At 35.2% G+C, this 24135-nt stretch overlaps 1 protein-coding gene across 1 annotated transcript in view; it reads right to left on the bottom strand.

Moving 5' to 3' along the window:
* Nucleotides 1-1888: 1888 nt before the first annotated feature.
* Nucleotides 1889-24135, bottom strand: part of LOC150092927 (matrix metalloproteinase-2-like) — a 198170-nt gene continuing 175923 nt past the window's right edge. Inside the window, exons 7-8 of the mRNA XM_090414107.1 lie at nucleotides 17013-17276; nucleotides 1889-2139 (exon numbers count right to left, since the gene is read on the bottom strand). Of these exons, the coding sequence (XP_090270233.1) occupies nucleotides 1889-2139; nucleotides 17013-17276 (515 nt within the window). The remainder of the gene's footprint in view (nucleotides 2140-17012; nucleotides 17277-24135) is intronic.

The raw sequence follows: 24135 nt of genomic DNA, 5'->3' as shown, positions 1-24135 counted from the left end.
CCTTAACAACATCTGATAATACACCTCTGTTTCTTTCACTTCATTCTCCTAATACTTGCCTCTCTTTTATATATTGCACCAGATTATTTACATCAGTATGATATACGTTAATAAAGTGCTCGTTTTGAGGTGAAAAGATTACCAATATGGTACAGCTGTGTACCATACTGATGGGACTGTACTCCAGGAAATTGATGAAGCCAGGGATTTGGAGGTGTTAGTGAATAGGAAGTTGAAGTTTAGATGACATATTGCAAAAGTGGCAAAACAGGTATAATAACACTGACAAACAGTGTTATTATACCTCTTTATAGCCTTCATAAGATTTCATCTGATTACTGTGTGCAGATCATCTGGTCACCTGGATTTCTTGGGAGGAGGAGAGGATTCAGAGGCAAGTGACCAAGATGGCGGCAGGTCTATGAAATGCACTTTATAAGAATAGGTTCAAGATTTGTGGGTTACAGAAATTGGTTGACTGACTGAAAAGGATGATATGGTTGAGACATATAAATTACTGAAAGGTTTTCATAGGATCAATTCAGAGAAAATTTTCAGAACAGGTCTGGTGGTGTTAGATCTAGGGCCATCCTTGGAAACTGAGCAACAGCATGGTTAGCAAGGATGTGAGAACTAATTTTTTGCTTGGAGAATAGTGAATGAGTGAAACAAGTTACCAGAGTCTGTTGTGGGAGCCATGAGAGTTCAAAGAAAAGTATAATCTATTATACTTTTATTGTGCAAATATTGAATAGTGCTTGCATAATGTAAAGGGCTTCCCTCAATGAGTCCATGAACTCCATATAATAATAAGAATACTAACATTTGGAATAGTAGAGAGGGTTTTTTTTTTTGTGTGTTTTTTTTTTTTTTAGTTGCTACAGCAGAACCATCTGAATACAAAGAAGGTGAAAGCAGCATTAGACAAAATTTAAGGCCAATAGTTTGGATCAGAATATGCAGAAAACAGTAAGCAGCAGAACAAGGAAGGATATTTTTGTCTGTGTATTGAAAAAAAATGTAAAAAAAGTCATAAACAGTGACTATAAATATATAGATGGACACTTATTAGAGTAGCATTATAGAAATAGTTTCATGAATTACACTGAAAAAAAAAAAAAAAAAAAAATATTTATTTTGTGCTTCTGTGTGCCCTGAATGGATAGTTATGTTAATGTTTGAACTAGTTAGTCAAGCTATTGAATAAGATAAATTTCTTCTCTGTGAAATTTGATTTTGAGTCATATCTGCTGAGTAAGCATAACTGTTGTTTGAAGCACAGACAGAATTATTATGATTCATATTGTGTTTTCTGTTGTAGCTTTCAGTTGCTAATAAGATCTATTTTAAAAGCAAGAAGGAAAGCATTAGTTATTTTTTTTCTTGAAAGTTTAAGAAGCTTTGTTGGAGAGAGTGAGAAAGAAAGATACTAGGAAGAACAGTTATTAAGAAAGAAAGTACATAAAAAGAATTTTATAGATGCAATTTTTTGTAAGACTAATTAATAATTTAACTAAATCTAACTCATAAAAAGTGCTGCTTCTCTTTTCAATAAAAGTAGACAAAATGAATTTTTTTCAGTAAAAATAATTCCTAATAATGAATGGTAATTGTGTTGAAAAGTGGCTGATATCCTGTACATATTAGACTTTCACCATTCACAATAACTAGATTAAATAAAGTAGGTTGCATTAATATGTTTGGTCACCTTCGAATATGAATTAGTAACTGCATAATTTCTCCATTTTCAAACAAGAGTTATATATCATAGTAATATCCGTAAACTGAAAGGTAACAAAAATTGTTTTCATTGACTAACCTTTGATTCTGTGCTTTGCACAAATTTATAAAAATAAAATAAAATAAAAAGATTAAGTCAAATCCATGGTCAGAGGCAGTATAGTACTGCTGTCCCCATAGCTGTTGCTAATGGGAGCCACCAAACCAGCACACTTCTTTCAGCAATGTTCTGTAGATGACCAGTGTCTTGTATACTGGGATTAGATTCAGGTAATTTTTCACTGTAACTGGGACAACCAAACCAAAACTCATTAATATCACCAGGCATATTATCATACACACGCATTTTAGCATCATTAAACCTCCAGAAATGATTTCCTTTGAAAAAATAAGTATGGCCTATAAAAAAAAAGAAAGAGAAAAAAATAATGAAACTCATATGATTAATTGTTGGCAGTGAAAACTGTATGCATTATAATGATATTTTTTTTTACTGTATGCTGCAGAAGTGAGTTCAATATAATGGATACAAGTGAGAGTAGAAGAAAGTTGGCACTAGCATTTGTTTATGATTACAAGAAAAAAATTATGAAGACATAAAAGCATAATTCTGGCATAAGTCTAATAAATAATTTCCTTTAGGTGAAACATTATGAATATGATGAATATGGAAGAAAAGTTTTGCAATAGAGAATTCGTAGCTGTAGAATATTATTCTAGTCCTTTAATTACATCCAAATGATATTAGTGAAATATTTTAAAATATGTACCAAAAATCATTTCCAAAAAATGAGAAATGTTCTTTAAAAATGGGCATTGCTTACAATTAAAAAAAAAAAAAGGAATAAAAGGATTCAAATTTGGAAACGTAAATGAACATCAGACATCCACCATAAACTGTAAGTTTATAATGCATGTCTGCTCAGAAATCATATCAAAATGTTTTGATATGATTCCAGATGAATACATAGTTTATTTCACTAAGAATGATTATTGTTTGGTGCAAGGAAATTCCCAATATTAGGAGACTCGGCTGCACCTACTTCACATCATAATGCAGGCAACAATTTCATTGAATGATTTAAATGGTTCGCACTCTTTTGAAGAAGGAACAGGTCACCATTGTATTTATGCTGCAAACATGCTACGGTCAACAATTGCATGAGAATAATAACAAATTAAAGCATAAAGAAGAATAAAACATTAAAACATAACACCTTATTCAGCATAGTGCAGTAATTATGCTTTTGCAGTTTGTGAATATTTTAACAGTATATCTAAACTAATGATATAAAATAAATAAAATAGTTGCCAAGAAGCCCACACTTTACACTATGTGATATAATTCACTTGGAAGATCGTGAAAATATTTCAGGATAGTAGAATACAAGTAAAAAATTCTTTAGGCATCCATCAAAACAGATCCAAACATTTTGGGGGGGGGGGGATGAAGAAAAAGAAATATTGGAGTGCAGGGGAATTGAAAAAAGAAACATACATAATTTCACAAGATTTTGTGTCTGTTCCATAGATAAACATATACAAAGCTGAAGGAAAATAGCATTATTCATCATCATCATAACACTGATTACAGGTATAGACCATATTGGTCTGTTCTGGCTCATTATCCATCCAATATCCTTTTTTGAGGTTTACCTGGCCATCTCTTTCCAACTGGTTTATATTTTAGCATTTGTTTGAGATATCGGGTGTTGGCCATTCGGTTTACATGTTCTATCCATTTTTATTTATAATTGTTTAGTTTTTCTTGTATTGATTTTGTTTTTAGTTCTCTTAAAATATCTTCACTCCTTTTTTGGTCTAATAATGTGTATTTTGCAGTTCTTCTCTTAATCTCATTTCACTTGTTTTATTCTTTGTTTATCTTGTTTGTTTATTGCCCAATTTTCATTGCCATATAATAATGTGGGCATTGCTAAAGTATTGTATATTTTCAAGTGTGTTTATTTTTGTAAATAAACACACTTGAGTGTTCTATTTATCAGGCCTATAATCTGTAAAAAATTTTAAAGATTTTAATTTTATGTCCTTTTCTCCTTCATATGACATTTCACATCCAAGATAACTGAAAGTATTTATCTGTTCTATTATTTTATTATTTATAACTATTTTACTTCTAACTGGAGTTTGTCCACAAAATGCCATTGTTTAGTTTTATTTATGGAAATTTTCATTCCCAACTGTTTTACTATAACATTTAAATTATATATTGCTCTTTGCAAATTGCCTTCCTTATCTGATATTATTACCTGATCATCTGCAAATAATAGCATATTTATTTTGTTATTCTGGGAAATTTCTATACCTGGGTTGTTTAAGGTGTTCCACTATATTAATATTTCATTAATATAAATGTTGAAAAGTGGAGGCAGAAGGCATCCCTGTCTTACACCTTTGGTTTATAAATTGTTTTTCAACATTTTTTCATTTATTTTTATTTCATTATCTTTGTATATATTCAATATTACATGTAGTAAAATATTAGGTATATTTATTCTTTGTAATATATATCTTTTTATTTTGTCAAATGCTTTTTCATAATCTAGAAACAAACGATGAGTTTCCAAATTAAATTCTCTTCTTTTTTCTATAAGTAGTTTAGAACTTACCAGAATAGATGGAGATATTCCAATATTCCTTTCTTGTAACTCATGTATGATAATCAAGTACATGTTTACAAATTCAGTGTTAGTCGGTAGCACAATACTATTATAGTTACTCCAAAGATTATTATTATTACTGGCAACTCCAGGGAGTCCTTAGATTCATCGAGGGAGGCCCTAAACATCATGTCCTCACAACTATACGACATTCTCAAAGTATCTATCATACCTTGCCTTGAACTCACTCACCGTCATAGCACCCACAACAGACTCTGGCAGCTTATTCCACTCATTTACCACTCTAAAAGTAAAGAATCCAGCTCTAACACCCCTGCTAACCACACTCTTGCCCAGCTTCAATTAGGTGTTCCCTAGTTCTCCCACCACCAGTCCTGATCTCAAAAATATCCTCTGAGTTAATCCTATTGAAACCCTTTAGCAATTTGAATGTCTCAATCATATCTCCCCTTTTCCGCCTATCAACTAATTTCTGCAACCCACAAATCTTCAACCTGTTCTCATATGGTTCATTCCATAGACCTGCCATCATCTTAGTCACTCGCCTCTGGATCCTCTCCACCTCCTGCCCATCAAGAAGGAACCTAGGTGACCAAATCTGGGCACAGTAGTCAAGATGAGGTCTTATTAAGGCTCAGTACAGAGGTACAATAACTTGCTTGTCTCTGCTCATCAAGGTATTTTTCAACAACCAAGTGAGTTGATGAGCTGATTTAGCTACTTTTGCAATGTGTCCCTAAACTTCATCTCCCTATCCACCAACACTCCCAAGTCCCTGGCCTCATCAATCTCCTGGAGTACAGTTCCACCAATGTGGTATATACTGCTGCTAATCTTTTCACCCCAAAATGCATAAACTTACATTTTGTCACATTAAATTGACATCCATTCTCCTTAGCCCAGAACTCCAATCTATCCAAGTCGTCCTGCAAGATTTTGACATCTTCTGCATTCACTATTGCCCTACCCAACTTTGCATCATCAGCGAACAAATGAACTGTTCCTCTTAGATCCTTCCCTATATCGTTAATGAACAAATTAAACAGCAGTGATCCAAGAACAGAACCTTGCAGCACACCACTAGTCACAGGCCGTCTTTTGGACTCAAGTCCTGAACAAACTACTCTTTGATATCTCTCCCTCAACCACCCACCTATCCATCTCACCAATCCTATATCCATTCCCATATGTTATAGTTTACAGATTAGAATTCCATATGGTATCCTGTCAAATGCCTTTGCCAGGTCCAGCAGTATCACTGTAAACCCATTACCCTTATCCAGTTCAGCCATCACCGTGTTATAAAACTTGAGCAAGTTACTGAGGCATGATCTACCCTTCACAAAGCCATGCTGTCCCCCATACAGTATCTCATTTTCATCAATCCATTCCTGTATTTTTCCCTTGACTACTTTCTCCAGAACCTTGACAACGACTCCTGATATGCTGATCGGTCGGTAATTTGCAACAGTAGTCTTGGATCCTCCTTTATGCAGTAGAACTACTTTCCCCTCTTTTCACACCTTCGGGACTAAACCAGATCCGAGACTCAGATTAAACAACATGGTCAAGGGCACTGATAATTCTTTAGCCACTTCACGCAAGACCCGTGCCGATATACCATCCAATCCCACAGAGGTATTCACATTAAGGTTCTGTAATAGACTATTCACCTCCACTTCATTCATCATAATTCCCGTATAAACTAATGGTTCCTTCATTTTTTCAATGTCGCCACCTGGATGATATACTTTTGCAAGTGCTCGCTCAGTAACTCCACTATATCGACTGATTTAGTGACCTCCTTACCATCGTCATTCCTTAAAATCATTTTACCGTGTACAGTTTTTTTTTGCAGCATATTGAAAGAACTGTTTGGAATTCTCTTTAGCTTGCATACTAGTTTCCTTTCATAATCCGCTTTTGCTTTTTTTACCACACTCATTATCCTTCTGGCCTGCACTTTATACCGTTCGTGTGCCTGCAGGTCACCTCTTTCTTTGAATTCCCTCCACAGTTGTTTCTTTTTTTGCAGCTCAAGCTTAATGGTGTTATTCATCCATTTAACCCCTACTTGTTTTACTATTCGGATCCTAGGTATACAATCAGCCATAACCTCCTGCAAATGCTCCTTGACCACTTCTCATGCTCTATCGACATCCAGCCCTTGCAGTTGTACATGCCATGGCACTGATCCAAGCAATCTCCTAAGCTTGTCATACTTGCCAGCACGGTAATTCCATATATACCCTGTCTTAATCGAAAATTCCACACCTTTAGCCACCTCCCAGGTCAAGACCTTATGATCACTCTCACCAATAGGTGGTAATATGGTCATATTTATTACAGTCAAATTCTCAGATGCTATTACCAGGTCAAGCACTCTCACACCCCTAGTATTTTCAATTACATGCTGTCTCAGATAGTTATCCCTTAATAATTGAATAAAATCCATTTCCTTCCTCACGTGTCCTCTCCTCCTTCCAATCAATGTTACCATAGTTGAAATCCCCCATAATAATTACCCTCCTTCCACTCATTTCATCAATTTATTTATGCATACTATCTCCACCATCTATTCCATCACCTGGTCTATAGCAGCACCCAACTGTATATTTTATTCTGCCAGTCTCAATCTCACACCAAATAGCCTCAAATGAGCTCTTTTCACTATCCTGTGATACAACTTCAATTCTCCTTGGCTGCAGTTCATCAGCTATCATCAATAACGCCCCCCCCATTTTATTCTCTCTGTCCCTCCTAAACACACTGTAACCTACACATTCTATCCCACTAACTATATCATCTTCCGTCAGCCATGTTTCACTAATGCCAATAACCTATGGCCAGGAAGAGCCAATCAAGGCCACAAATTCTTCCTTCTTGTTCCTAATACTCCTGGCATTAGTATACATGAAATGCAGTGATCCCTTTGTCCCACCCCTATCTTGATGCGTTATTCTAACTATCCCATTCCGGTTTTTTGTCCTTAGTACTGGCTCGGGTACATCATATACATTCTTACACTCAACTGTCACACTGATGTTCGCATATCCACTCCCTCCCCTCCTTGGTAGTTCTAGTTTCCCTGGTTCTGCATATCCATTTTCACTTCATTCAGCAACACTTTTTCCAGTCATCCATCAAATTCATTCCACACCACACCGTCTGCATAACCTGTGCATATGCATAACAGCAAAGGTCAACTAAAGTGATGTTCTATACGCTAACAGTCTTTTGTGAGTGAGATTCCCATAAAAATGCTGCAGTTATTTTTTTTTAATTTCTTTTATTATTAGATACATAATTTTAATTATTTTTCCTATCAGATGATGGTAGTTCTATTGTCATGATTACTAAGATTAGCTTCTATCAAGTGGTTTATCATTTGTCGTGCTTTTTTAATTTTTAAACATTGGATAAGTATATTATTATTGCACCCTCCATGGAGTCGGCAGACTCATCATGGGAGGTTCACCCAACTGAGAACATATTTATCATACTGAATCTTAAAATCATTAACACTAATTGCATTAACAACACATCTGGTAATGCATTCCATTCACTGACAATTCTCCATGTAAAAAATCTACTCCTCACATCTCTCTTCACTATATTCTTATATAACTTCCAGAGTCTCTCAATCTACTCTTTTTATAATCCAATCTGGATTAATCTAATAAAATCCTCTCACTAATTTCAATGTCTCTATCATATCATCTCTTTTCCTCCTATCCACCAAACTCTGCAATCCACATTTCTTCAAACTTTCCCCCATAGCTAGCATTCCAAAGCCTTGAGTTTTCGTAATATGATATAAAGTTTTCCTAATTTCCCAATATGAGTGTCTTAGTCACTCATCTTTGGATCCTCTCCAATGTTTCCACATCACACTGAAAACCAGGTGACCAAATTTGCACAATAGCATATATGGCATATGAAGAGCATTCATACCTACATATATGCTCTTCAGGATAATCCTGATAAGATCAATGCATTGAGATATTATTTTGATATAAGTTATTTTGTGAACATGGTAGTTTATCCTATATCTTTAAATGATGACAAATTGAATGTATCAGTTTAATCACATTATGGCTAGATTAGTTGTTATTGAAGTGATTTTGATAATTAAATACAGAAATTTTACTCTTCATGCCACTGTATTACACAACACCAATTCAATAAATAATAAATTATTAAAGAACACGTAAGTCCACAGTAATAACGTTTAATTAATAAATAAGGTACAGATATTTTATACTAAAACTAATAGTACATCTTCAGTGTTACAAACAGATAGGAATGGAATACAAGTAACGAATATTCGGTGGATCACCTATTAAAATACATTGTTGTCGCGAGCTAGGAAATGAAAGAAATTAATAAATAATTAATATTTAAGATGATTGTTTTTTTTCATGATTACATAAAATAAAAGTTTCCCAGATCTTCAAGAGAGAGAGAGAGAGAGAGACAATCATTTCGATTTAAATTCGGTCGGTGTAAAATAGCTTCACAACTTTCTTTAAAGAGGCATTCATATTTGAACCTGCATCTATGAAGGAGAATAACATTACCCATAATATCCAATGAGATAATAGCTTTATCTCATTGGATATTATGGGTAGTGTTAATACTGTGTTGTGCTAGACCAGACTTCTGAGGTTTGTTGTAATCAATATAATATTGATGTTCTTTAATTCTTTTTTCCACAGAACGGCCAGTTTGTCCAAAATAAGAAACATCGCCTTCACATGGTATTTGGTAAATGCCAGCCAAAGATAGAGATGACAGTTTATCTTTTGTAGAAGGCAATAAGGAAGATTCTACATATTGGGGTGATTTTAATACCAAAATTGGAAGCAGAAATGATCATCTGAACTCCATCGGTAAATTTGGATTTGGACAGAGGAATGAAAGAGGAGAAAGGCATTGAATTTGCAGAAGAAAATAACCTCTTTATTATGAAGCTTTTTCAAGAAGAAAATCAACCGTGAAAATGGACTTGGAGATGCCGAAATGGACAAACTTACAATGAAATAGACTTCATCCTCTTCAACAGAAGATATATAATAAATAATACTGAAGTGCTTAATAGATTTAACATAGGAGGTGACCACAGACTAGTAAGGGCAAAAGTATGGATCAACAAAAAATGGGAACGGAATAAGCGCATAAGAAAAAAGTCCAATTTAGTGAATCTACAAAACCTCTACCACAATAAAAGCTGTTATAGAGAATCACTCAAAAATGAACTAAAAAAGTTAAACACAGCTACTACCATCGATGATGCTAATGAAATATTAACAAAATCTATCTTGAATTGTGCACTAGAAATAGGAGGTGTAAAAAGGCACCAAGGAGAGGAAAAACCAAGACAAAACCTTAGATCTGATGAAGAAAAGAAGAGATATGAAAAGAGACTTGAATGACACCAATAAAATAGAATATACGGAAATTTGTAAAACTATACGTAAAAGGATGAAACATGAACTTAGATTGTATAATACTAGGAAAATTAAAGAAACAATAGTAATATGAAGGTCCTAAGACAAACATTATTATTTGGAACAAAGGAAATAGCTGCTGTAAAAGGAAAAAATGGTGAACTGATAAAAAATAGAGATGCAATAATCAAAAGAATTCAGGAATTTTATACTGAACTCTATGAAGATAAAGACTGGGACATCCAAGAATTATCTATGGATAACTCGAGTGAGGAAGAACATGATGCCCCTGAGATCTTACAAGGTGAAGTGGAAATGGCACTGTGGGGAATGAAGAATGGAAAGGCCCCAGGAGAAGATGGAATTATGGTAGACTTCTTAAAACTGGGAGGAAGCCCTGTCATCAAACAGTTGAGTAAACTCTTCAATAAATGCCTAAAACAGAGAAAAATTCCAAAAAATTGGAACAATTCACTTCTAATATTAATTTTTAAAAAGGGCAATAAGGAAGAAATTAAAAACTACAGACCTATAAGCCTACTCCCCACCATATATAAAGTTTTCACAAAATTTATAAATAATGGAATAAAATCTAAACTACAGGGAATGCAATCCTGTGAACAAGCTGGATTTAGGAAGAATTACAATACTTTGGACCATATTCACACATTAAGACAGTTCATTGAAAAATCAATTGAATACAATAAACCCTTATGTCTGGCCTATGAAAAAGCATTTGATTCAGTTAAAACATCTGCAACACTAAAAGCACTTGAAACCCAGGGAACTGAGAAACCATATATTGAAACACTAAAACATATTTACAATAATGCAACTTCTGTAATTAAATTATATAAAAACAATGAAAAGTTCACAATACAAAAAGGCATCCGGCAAGGCGACATCATATCTCCCAAATTATTTACAACTGCACTAGAGGAAGTCTTTAGAAGCCTTGATTGGGAAACAAAAGGAATAAACATAAATGGAGAAAGGCTGCATCATCTGAAATTTGCAGATGATATTGTCGTGATAGTAGATAATCTTGAAGATCTGGAAGAAAGGCTAAATATATAGACGGGGAGTTCTTCCAAAGTAGGTGCATAATTTATCCACAAAATTTGGGTCCCAACTGATGACCTCATCAAGTAATTTATTTAATTGTTTAATTTGTGAATTTATAGGATTATGCATGATCTCTTTGTAGGTAGAGGTGTCTTCTAAAAGACTGGATACTTATTCATGATTACAATAGCTTTTCCTTTATTGGCCTTAAAAAAAGATATGTTATTATCTCTTCTTAAGGAAGTCAGCCCTTTGATTTCAGCATTTGATAAATTGCATGGAGGTAATTTGCTTTTAAATAACGAAGTCGCAACTTCAAAACGAAGTTTATTAGCATCGTCACTAGAAAGTCAAGACAGATTGCATTCTATATTATGTAAAAAATCAAGATATGGAATTCGTGTAGGTATAACAGCAAAATCAAGGCCTTTTGCTAAAGCAGTGGTTTCGGCGTCGGATAAAGAGCAATCGGAAATGTTAATAATCCATTTATTAGTAGAAGTGATTTCAGAAGTTAAGTTTTTCTTTTGCTTGTGATCTAAAGAATTATATTTTTGCATAAGTCTGTGAAAATTTCTTTCGTAAGAACGGGTTAAAGATTGTTTTGATAAACAAAGAACAATATTTACTACTTCATCATTCAATTGATTCCACACATATATTCCAATCAACAAAATTTCTTCCTTATTGCCATCTACAAAAGATAAACTGTCATCTCTATCTTTGGCTGGTGTTTACCAAATACCATGTTATTATTATTATTATTAAACAAGACCTCATGGAGTCAAAGACTCATCTAGGAGGTCCTTTTATCCCACACACACATCTCATCATACCGTGTCTTAAACACATTCAAACTCCTTGCAGATACCACACTCTCAGGCAAGGCATTCCAATCACTCACAACTCTGCACGAAAAAAACCTGGCTCTCACTCCCCTACTCACACCCTCTTTATACAGTTTCCAGGGATGACCTCTGGTTCTCCCCTGATCTTCCAGTATTCTCTGTAGAACTTCTCCACCATTGATCCTATAACAACCCCTTACTAATTTGTAGGTCTCTATCATATCTCCCCTCTTCTTCCTGTACACCAGATTCTGCAAATTACATCTTCTCAATCTTTCCTCATACTTGACATTCCAGAGGTCAGAAACTACCTTAGTCAGTTGCCTTTGGACCCTTTCCAACATCTCTTCATCCTTCTGAAAACCAGGTGACCAAATCTGGGCACAATAATCCATGTGTGACCTAATCAAAGCCTTATACAAATGGAACAAGAATCTCCCTACTTCTACACATCAGCGTCCTCTGCATCATTTCCAAGTCTTTGTGTTGTCTTCACAATTTTGGCAATGTGTCCCCTAAATTTTAGATCCTTATCCACTATCACCCCCAGATCTCTTATTTCCTCTACTTCCAACAATATATTCTCACCAAGCATAAATTCTGCATCCCATCTTTGTTTTCCAAATTTTAAACCTTACATTTTGCAACATTGAACTCACATCCCCATTTGCTTGTCCAATCACTCAATTTATTCAAGTCTTCTTGCAAGGCCACAACATCTTCACTACTCTATGGTTCGTCCCAACTTTGCATCATCTGCAAACAACTGAATATCTCCATCCAAATCTTTGCCAATATACAAGTTAAATAGTAATGGCCCTAAAACAGACCCCTGAGGCACTCCACTAGTGACTTTCCTTTTCCTGGATATTGCACCCCCATACACAACTTGTTGATACCTATCAGATAGCCAGTCTCCAATCCAATGCACTAATCTAATATCCAACCCCATCTGCTCTAGTTTGACTGTCAACTTATCATGAGGTACTCTATCAAAAGCTTTTGCGAAATCCAAGTAGATTACTGTGTATCCTTCTCCTCTGTCCAAGGAAGCAGTCACTTTATTGTAATAAGTAAGTAGATTACTAAAACATGACCTCCCTTTAGCAAATCCATGCTGTCCATCAAAGATTATACCATTGTTGTCAACCCAACTCTGAATCCTAGTTCTCACAAGCTTCTCCAACAACTTAACCACAACATGTGAAGGCGATGTTTCTTATTTTGGACAAACTGGCCGTTCTGTGAAAAAAAGAATTAAAGAACATCAATATTATATTGATTACAACAAACCTCAGAAGTCTGGTCTAGCACAACACAGTATTAACACTACCCATAATATCCAATGAGATAAAGCTATTCTCCTTCATACATGCAGGTTCAAATATGAACGCCTCTTTAAAGAAAGTTGTGAAGCTATTTTACACCGACCGAATTTAAATTGAAATGATTGTCTCTCTCTCTTGAAGATCTGGGAGACTTTTATTTTATGTAATCATTAAAACAAAACAATTATCTTAAATATTAATTATTTATTAATCTCTTTCATTTCCTAGCTCGCGACAACAATGTATTTTAATAGGTGATCCACCGAATATTCGTTACTTGTATTCCATTCCTATCTGTTTGTAACACTGAAGATGTACTATTAGTTTTAGTATAAAATATCTGTATCTTATTTATTAATTAAAAGTTATTACTGGGGACTTACGTGTTCTTTAGTAATTATACTATGCCACAGGTACCTCTAAAAATAAAAATAAATAATAAATTTATTTATTGTGTAATACCAGAAAAGCAAGATGAATACCATATTTGCCGGCGTATAAGATGCACTTTTTTTCCTTCGAAAATAGGTCTGAAAAACAGGGAGCATCTTATATGCCGATACTCATTTTTTTATTATTTTCATTTCTGGAAAGTTTCTCTGTTCTGAGTTATGCGATTTCTTTATTGCTTCCTTGTGGTGTGTGAGAGCATTCCAGTTACATAGAGCAGTGTTTCTCAAACTTCAGACATCCGCGTTCATGTGATTGGTGCAGTATTAACAAAAGCTCGTGCTACTAAATGACAAAGACAAACCGACAGTTGAGTTGAAATGCTAATTCTCTTCAACCGAATTCCTTGTATAATATCTGAAACACATTCACTATATATTTCTTCATTTTAACACGTTCATTCACCCCCTCCCACAGAAAATGCTTCAGTCATACTGCATTTTCTGTGGAAGGGGGAGACATGCGATTCATTAGCTAGTGCGATTTTTATCCCATTTGTCTCTAATTGCACTGTTTGTTGAGAAACATATTGCACAGCCTGCAGATGTCTCTGTACCTTATTCAGTGATACAATAGGAATGTTTTACGATCACGAACTTCACTGATACATTGAATTTTATTCTATGCGTTAATGATGCATAAGCGAAAATTGCGAGACCTTTCACGTACCCTGGGGGTACGTGTACCACACTTTGAGAAACACTGACATAGAGTTCAGTGGATGCGCATGTGCTTTCATCGACAATCACAGCTGTGTTCTGTTCGTTTAAACTTTCCAATTTTTGTCGCAGTTGTGAACGTGATAAATTTCTGCCGTTAAATTTTCTCTAAATTTCTTGGCAAATTATGGCTGAAAAATGCGGGTATTGTTACAATATTGTATACAAGCTACATGTGATTGCATATGCTAAAGAACATAGAAACAGGTCTGCAGAGAGGCATTTCGGACCACCCCCAACTGAGAAAATGATAAGAACTTGGCAGAATCAGGAAGAGGATTTAAAAAAAGCACCTCGCAGTAAACATAACCTATGAAGTGGAACTGCAAAATGGCCAGAACTTGAGGCAGAACTGAATACTTGAATTTTAGACCACAGAAAAGCGAGACTTTCAGTGTCTACAAATATGATTATTCATCAAGTGAAAGCAATAGCCACTAACAGAGGGATCGCCAACTTTACTGGATCAACATCATGGTGTTCAAGATTCATGAAGAGAAACCGGCTATGCATGCGGACTAAAACATAAATATATCACAAAAGATGCCAGCTGAATATGAAGAAAAAAATGATCGAATTTCGATTTGTCATTTACGCAAGGAAACGAGAAAATTTTGACCTTGCGCAAATAGGAAACATGGACGAGGTTCCACTGACTTTTAATGTGCCCTCAAACAAAACTGTAGATTCCAAGAGCACTAAGGTGTTACTATTAAAACTTCGTTGCACGAAAAAACTCACTACACGGTTGTTTTATCCTGCTGTGCTGATGGGACAAAATTTCTTCCACTAGTGATTTTTAAAAGGAAGACGTTACTCAAAGAAAAACTGCTTGAAGGAGTGTTTGTACATGTTCACGCAAAAGGCTGGATGGATGGAGGAGGAATGACATTATGGATAGATAAAATTTGGTCTAGGTGCCCTGGTGGACTGTTGAAAAACCTGCCCTGCTAGTATGGGATCAGTTTCGTTCTCACAGAACAGACGATGTTACGAATAAACTCAATTAATTGAAAACTCAGTTAGCTGTAATTCCAGGAGGTCTAACTAGTCAGCTTCAACCTTTAGATGTCTGTATTAATAAACCATTTAAGGGATTTATGAAGGAGAATGGAACAGCTGGATGCAGTCTTCAGATTTTGAGGTTATGCCATCAGGAAGAAGGAAGGGGCCTAGCATTTCGCAAGTTTGTGAGTGGGTCAAAGCTTCATGGGATGCTGTGAAAACTGAGACAGTGGTTAAATCATTTAAGAAGTGTGGAATTAGTAATGCACTAGATGGTACAGAGGACAATTTGTTGTATGAGGACTCAGATTCTGATTAGAAGAGGTTTCAAATGTCTCTTCATTTAGCTCTGGGTATGAATTTCTGAGTTTTGACAATTAAAAGGCGGGTACTCTTTCCTAGTTAGATTAGGTATTTGTTTAAAGTAGACCTACTTATTACTTTATATTTGAAATACTGTAAATTCATTATAATATTCAATGATAAAGTTTTTTTCCTAAAAAATGTGTACAAAAAAGGGGGTACATCCTATACACCAGTGTATCTTATATGCTGGCAAATAATGTAACTAACATCTATGTCTTTTGATAAGGCAAGTTTTATATCTACATAGGTAAGCAATGAAATAAAAATGCAACCTGTATGTTTTCATATTCTTGTGCTTTGTAGAATGAGAAATTTCACCTAGTTACATTTATTCAAACTTCATTCGTTATAATCCTTTCTTTTAGTGTTACATGGTGATCAGCATTCATTTTCGAAATTATGGATTTTACAACTGTGTTATAACTAACTCTTTTTATTATCCCGACTTTTCTATCTTCGTATCAAGATCATCATCTGGAGCATAAACAAATATACAAGAGAAGCTGAGTTACATTACAAACTGTAAGCTAGAGAAACAATGAGTTGATCACATGTTATTCTACTGGCATGACCTCTAGTGAAAAATAAATAAATAAATTATTTATAAATTACATCAAGCTAGATTTAATTTAAGATAACATGAATAAACATATTTCTTATAGATAGTTTTCTTTCAGTAACAATGATGTCCTATTTTTAGTATTACAATTGTTATTTTTGATTTAGGATCCTGGATTGACTACAGTCCTTTTATAGTTGTTCTTAGAGTGGAAGGTTCCGTGGGTCGAATATATGCCTTCCATATCTATGGGAATTTTTAGACCTTCATAATTGTTCAGATTGGGGTCGTCGATAATGATCTCACAGGCTTCCTTGAATTTGCATTCATACCATGTTTTGTTGTGATGTAGACAACTAGTGCTTTTCCAGTCAATTTTATGTAAGGTGTTCAGTTTTTTCTTTGTTTTTTTTTTTTCACTAGAGTTCATGCCAGTAGAATAACATGTGATCAAATCATTGTTTCTCTAGCTTATGGTTTGTAATGTAACTCAGCTTGTCTTGTATATTTGTGTATGCTCCAGAAGATGATCTTGATATGAAGATTGAAACGTCAGGATAATAAAAAGAGTTAGTTATAACACAGTTGTAAAATCCATAATTTCGAAAATGATTTCATTCATTATAATTAATATCATACTTGAAAAGAAAAAAAGTTGGTCTTTATTTCTGATGATAATTTCTATACTAGTTTCTTAGCAATACTAAGAAATTATTATTATTATTACACCCTCCATGGAGTCGGCAGACTCATCGTGGGAGGTTCATTCAACTGACAACATATTTATCATATACAACACACCAACAAAACTTCCTGAAATGGCAAAATCAAATCACATACCATCTATCCATTGAAAAGCTGCATCAATATAATAAGGCACCCCTCTCCACATAGCCATATCTCTAGGATAATCCAACTCCACAGCATGATCTGTTTCATCTACTTTCCAATACTGCCTACCACTGAAGAGATAGGTTTTCCCATTGTGACCCCATACTACAGCAGCATCTATCCTTTCCAGATCCTCAGGAAGGCCAAGATCAGTTAAAGGTCTTGGATAACCTGGTTCTGGAAGATTAGCATTGAATACCCAAAACTGCTTTCCTACAAAAATAAATAAATAAATAAATAATAAAAAATATATCTGTATATAAAAATACTACCAATATATATTTCACAAAGATTTAGGTATTGCTCACATGATTCTGCAGTCATCTTAAATATTATGAAAATCATAATTATTGATATTTGAGCAGTGATACTGATTTCATTTTAACATCACACAGGAATTACACTGATGATATATATAATGTGTTTAAATGATAATCAATGAAAGCTATTATTCATGCATGTGACCCAAGCTACTACACACTAAGTGACTGTTCATCATGGTTATTATTATTATCAGACCTCTTCAAAGAACTTATTGCAAGAGGTCCACATTCTCTCATGCAAAAAGATTATTGAACTATACCGTAAATCCATGCACAGTTCCTGCACTTACCACACTTTCAGACAATGAATTCCACTTATCAGTCACTCTCCATGCAAAGAACCTTCTTCTCATTCCCCTGTACATATCCTTCTTGTACAGCTTTATACCAGGTGAATTTGTCATCTGGTTGTAATATGTAAGCAGATTGCTAAAGTGTACCCTCCTCCCTCACAAACTTGTGCTGACCATAGTAGAAAATACTGCTATTATCAGCTCAAGAGGGATTGCCTCTCATTCTAACCTTGTCTCCCTCTACTCTATGAAAAATCCCCTCCACATTAATCTGGTAACAACCCCTCATATCTCAATCTTCTCCTTCTACTCACAGGGTTCTGCAAGTTGCATTCCCTCAATCGACCCTCGTATTCAACAATGTATGAAAATTCGGCCGCTAGAGGGATTCGTAGTTGTATGTGTGTGTTGAAAGCTCCTGATAAGATAAGTGTTATTTTAAGTTATCGTTGATAAAATTACTTGAATATTACTTGATTTTGTTTGACTTTCATATCTTAGTGCATCTGTTTGTGTGTTTTTGATGTTTCATTTTATAATTTGATAAAATACGTTAGAAGTAAGTATGGCTCCCGTATGAAGGAAAATGGCGGCCAGTAATGATGGTTCGCCATCTTTATTCAAGAACGGTAATATAAAGGAGATGATTCAGTGTACTATCTGCGAGATGTACGCTTTGCGGAGTGCGGTTGGAGTATGGTTAGATGATAATAAAGGAATGAATGTGTGTAGAAAATGTAGGGAGAATGAGGAATTAAAGTGTATTTCGGGTCGTGAGTGTGATATTTTTGTCAAACTTCAGAATGAAGAAAATAGTGATATGACAAGAAATGGTGAGGTTGTACCAGAGAACTGTGAGAGTGTGAATGATAGTATTAATTCAGAGCATATTAATGGTTTTACAGAGAATAAAAAAGATGAGATAGATGCAATGAGTGAGATCGCGTTTTTGAGTGGTGCGATACAAAGGGCAAAACAGCAGCTAGAGCGTATGAGCAAAAGTCAACTGAATGAACCAGCCAATAATAAAAAGTATGATAGGAAAAATAAGCGTATGAGTGTGAACATGAACAAAATGAAGGATAGAGTGCTGTATGGAGACTCGTTAGGACGAGGTGTATTAGTAGAGGATTTGACAAAATTGTACCAACCTGGTGCGACCATAAAGGATGTAACTGAGTCTATTAGAGAGCAAAAGGAAAGGGTGAAAGAAATGATTGTTTGGCAGGTATGAATGATTTGAAAGGAGATAAATGGAAATGATAGAGGACCTGAATGAATTGTTTGAGGTAGCAAAAGAAAAGAGTGAGAGAGTTAGAATGATTAGTCTTTTGCCACGGTATGACAGTGAAATGTTTAAAAGGAGGGCCATAATTGCAAATGACTTATGTATGACAAGTGGTGTGGAATTTGTGGACGTGTGGAGCGAGCTCGATGGGCAAAAAGATCTATATAAGATGGATGGCTTGCATTTGAATGGATATGGTATAAGGAGACTTGAAAAAGTGTTGCTGAATGTAGTGGATGTGCAAAATCAGGAAAACTAGACTTATTAAGGGGGGGGGGGGGGGTAGATATACAGACCTTAATAAGGCAGTTGAATGTATGAATGAGTATAATATGCCCGAGCGAATAGGGTTGGGGCTAATGGGGGTCTTAAATTCATGTACACTAATGCTAGGAGTATTAGGAACAAGAAGGAAGAATTTTTGGCCATGGTTGGCACTTCCAGACCACAGGTTATCGGTATTAGTGAATCATAATTGCTATATATATACACATAGCAATTATTTTATACTCAGAGGCAATTTACTGTATTTATCTCCCTTTTTTGTTTGGAAACACATGTTAGATTGTGATAAGATAGGAGTTCCTAAAATTCCACTCTATCACAATCCAACAGCGCCGTATTAGGACTTTGGTCTTGTGTTGCACGCTGCAATTACTTATACTAGCCCCACTGTTACACCGAATTGTGGTGTCTCACATTTGTAACAAACTTTGTTTGTGTGCTCTGAAGATGCTGGATATAATACCAGTGAAATATTAGCTTTTAAGTTATTAAATAGTTATTTTCTTATCAATCTGTGTTCGCATCAATACCGTTTAAATCCAATTCAACATGTGTGATGAACACATGAGCCTATCCACGCCTTTATAAAGTTTGTTCTATTAAAAATAAATCATATTTTTTGTTTACATGTACATCTAAATTCAATAAAATAGACATTTACAATGAAATATATTTTATTTATTTATTATTATTTTGATAAGGGGATATTTGGTAATAATGAAAATTTAAGAAGGGGTACACGGATGTCTGAAGTTTGAGAAACACTGATCTAGAGGTTCATAAGTAGTGCAGTCTCTGAGCAGAACATTCATTTTCTGATTATAATCACTGGAATTGAGGACAACAGTAGTCACCTTTGTCAGCTCTAGTAATAATTATGTTGTCTTTGCAGAGTTTACATAGTGCTTGGAGCTGGCTATTGGAGAGATTTCTTTTTTTGGCAGTGAAGAGTTAAGGTGCTAACTACATCGAGCCTGATGTTGTTCACAACATCAGGAGGGTGAGTTGCACATGCCATGCTCTAGATGCCACATGATTTCTAAACAAGGAACTTGCTGAAGTGCTATTGCAAAGTTGTGACCATGGCTAACCACATGAACAGTTTTTTCATCGAGTCTTTTTGATGACAGGTTAACAACAACTTGTAGTAACTGACTTTATAGCTGAGTAGAAGAAATGTAAAGATTATTACATTTTTAATGTGTTTATTTTTTATATTCTGAAATTCTTTACAGACAAATTTCACAGAAACATCCAACATAATACTCCAAAGTTTAGGGTTGAGAATAGAGGCGAGTTCAACTTGAAATGAGCTAATAGCTGTGTTAATAGTATATAATTTAGCATGAGTAGCAGCAATTTGTTCACAAAACAAAGTAAAACTGGCACATTTGTAGATGAGGAAGCTTTAGGAGAGTAAACTTTTGGTTTAAACTTAACACAGGTAGGTGTAATTCATGTAATTCCAATCACCCTACACCTTTTAAGGAAGGCCAGCCGATTAACATAGATTTAGAATCAGTGACAGATTTAAAGAATCAGCCTAATCTTAATAAACATGGTTGTATTAGATTTCCCAAGATTTGTGAAACTTTAATTCTTAGCTATCTCGCCCAACATCTAAGGCTAGCCAACAGCACCTATAGAGGGGCACCCCCTCGTATGACGAGTCTTCATTTAGTCCAATTTTTTCTTCCACTTCTTGTTTCTTGTGTGTGTTATTACAATTTTAACATTGTATTCCTGAAGATGTCTCTGTAACAGAGACAAAATATTGAAAAGGATTAAACCTGTTGTTTAATTAAACTGTATCACAAGTGTATACTTCAAATCTTGCTTGTTAAACATAACCCTTTAAAATATTAATCTAACAGTCAGTTTCAACACAACTTCTCTATTCATTAATGTCTGTCCCCCACAAAAGAAAATTCTGCCTTCTTCACCTTTAACATGCACTACAGCCATATTACTTGGCATGAAAAACCTACAAACAGACTGAAGACATTGCTTTGGGCTCTCCTCCCTCCCCGCCCTTTCATGGAACGCTTGGAAAAATTGCCTACATCACAATACATTCAATATGCCTATGTTACATTAAAAAATATCTATTTGGTCATGTGGATATGTCAGAATCTTTTTTTACCACACTTTAACAGCCAACATCCTAGGATCTGTTTTACCAATGCACAAAATAAAAAATAATAAATAAAAATAATGATTGGTTGCAAATTACTTGAGAAGAAATTATATTCTTGTTTAATCCTTTATCCAAATGTAAGCAAGCAAATATACTTCACATACACACTTTGTTTGCTTACACTTAGATACAGGATTAAGCAAGAATATAATTTGTCAAGTATACTTGTAACCAAAGTGAAAAAGCTTTCTACAGTAACTGTCTGCCCTGCATGCCTTGATATTCTAGTCATCTAGGTAAAAATTCCTATTTCTTTCTGTCTATGAAAAATCTACCCAATATTAGCAGGTATGTCCATCGTAACCCTCCCAGAAGCATGCTGTTATTAAAACTTGAGCAAAAAGAGGTGGAATCTGTTTGGAGTCAGATGAAATAAATCACAGCCACAAAATTAACAAAACTCTGCATTCTCCTGCCAGATGTAATCCTTGCCAAAACCTAGATCACACATGCATGCATACACATACACACACAAAATCAATGTTCTCAGAAAAAATATAATATATTCAAACTTTCTTCTTCTTCTTCTTCTAGCCTTATTTATTCACTAAAAGCTCCTTATCTCAATCCTTATTTCCTATATCATCCTAGTATCTACTCTATTCCATGCTCTTGTAAATTGACATATTTTAGTCCAAAAGGAAGAAAAATTAATATTTGACAGCATTAACATAGAAAATACATCCAGTATTCTATGCTAAAGCCACTCTAGGTTGTAGACCATGCTATTGATACAGATCAGATTCAGTAAGGGGGGAAAAAAAATCTCTACTTACAGTTATAAGTATAAACCTGAAAGACTTTTGGGAATCTGCCACAGCTCTGTAACAATCTTAATAAATACGACTTAGCAAAAATATTATTATTATTATTATCCAGGCCTCCATGGAGTCAAAAGACTCATCGTGGGAGGTTATTTTTAGGAAACACAAAGTTTATCATACCACTCCTTGAACCCATTGACTGTTCCCGCTCCAACCACTCTCTCAGGCAATGCATTCCATGGTTCAACCACCCTCCACGCAAAGAAACCACTCCTTACCCTCTTGCGCACAGCCTCCTTTTGTAACTTCCAGGGATGGCCCCTTGTCATTGCTCCTTCCTGCCATTCCACCAAGTGAAAGAACTCTCCAATGTCTACCCTGTAACTGCCTCTCAACAGTTTAAAAGTCTCGATCATATCACCTCTCCTTTTTCTATCCACCAACCTCTGCAGTCCACATTCCCTCAGTCAATCCTCATAACTCATATTGTACAGTCCGGTAACCATCTTTGTTATCCATCTCTGTATCCTTTCCACAGTCAATTTATCCCCTTCAAATCCTGGGGACCAAATCTGAGAACAATAGTCTAAGTGTAGTCCGATCAGGGTCTTATACAATGGAATGATAACTCTTTTATCTCTGCAGGTCAGCATCCTTCTCAGTGTTGCAGCAATCCTCTGAGTTACCCTCATCACCTTTGCAATATGCTCCCTGAATTTCAGTTTTCTATCAGTCATCACCCCCCAGATCTCGTCTCCCCTACGTCCTCCAGTACAGCTCCTCCAATCGAGACTGCATCCTCCCATTGATGGATCCCAAACCTCAAGACTTTACATTTTGCTGCAATGAACCGACACCCCCCCCCATTCATTTGCCCATCTGTCTAGTTTATTCAAATCCTCTTGCAGGGCTGCCACATCTGCACTCTTACTGATAACCCTTCCCAGCTTCACGTCATCCGCAAACAATTGAATGTCCCCTTGCAATCCATTGACAATATCATTGATATAAAGGTTGAACAATACAGGTCCCAGTACTGAGCCCTGTGGAACCCCACTTGTAACCTTCTGCTTCCTTGATATTGCCCCACCAATCAGTCAGCCAATGCTGAATCCATTGACATTTTAAACCCATGTGCTGCAACTTAAATATCAGCTTATTATGTGGCACCCTGTCAAACGTCTTTGCAAAATCCAAAAAAAATAACAGTATATGCCTTTCCCTCATCAACTGCTCTCATTACTTTATTATAAAAGGCAATCATATTACTGAAGCAAGAGCACCCCTTAACAAATCCGTGTTGATTCTCACAGATAACATTACCCTCATCTGCCCAACACTGTATATAGTCCCTCACTAATTTCTCCAAGACCTTAACAACTACTGATGACACACAAACAGGCCTATAATTAGACATTTCCAGTCTGCTACCGCCCTTATGCAGCTGAGCAATCAAGATCTGCTCATCGTGCCCCTAGAAAGTACCAGTTTGAGTTGTAGGATCAAACCATCTTGAACTAAATCTGTGTTTGCCTTTCCACTACCATTTGTTCTTACCATTTGACTAATTATTCCAAGATATTTTTTTCTACTTAAAACAAAAATATGACTTATAATTAGCATCTATGTATCCATACCAGGTTAGAATAACGGGATAAAATTACCTAGATTAGGGCTGTCTAAAACATGGCCCAAGGGCCAGATGCGGCCCACAGTGCAATTTTGTGTGGCCTGCCTGTGGGTTTAGATTTTCACGAGTGAAAAAATAAAATAACAATTCGAATCGAATGCATATTAGATATTTTAATTCTATCACTAATCAATAATCTTGATGTTGTCAATTTTATTTAGTGCTTTTACATCACTATGTACCCACATGTTTTTCAAATATTATATGTGTGAAAGAGGCGTTCTTACACTGT

This window comes from Typopeltis vanoorti, chromosome 24 (genome assembly GCF_054136105.1).
Source record: "Typopeltis vanoorti isolate ZY-2024b chromosome 24, IOZ_Tvanoo_1.0, whole genome shotgun sequence".
Taxonomy (NCBI): domain Eukaryota; kingdom Metazoa; phylum Arthropoda; class Arachnida; order Uropygi; family Thelyphonidae; genus Typopeltis; species Typopeltis vanoorti.
This window is presented reverse-complemented; position numbering and strand designations above follow the sequence as displayed.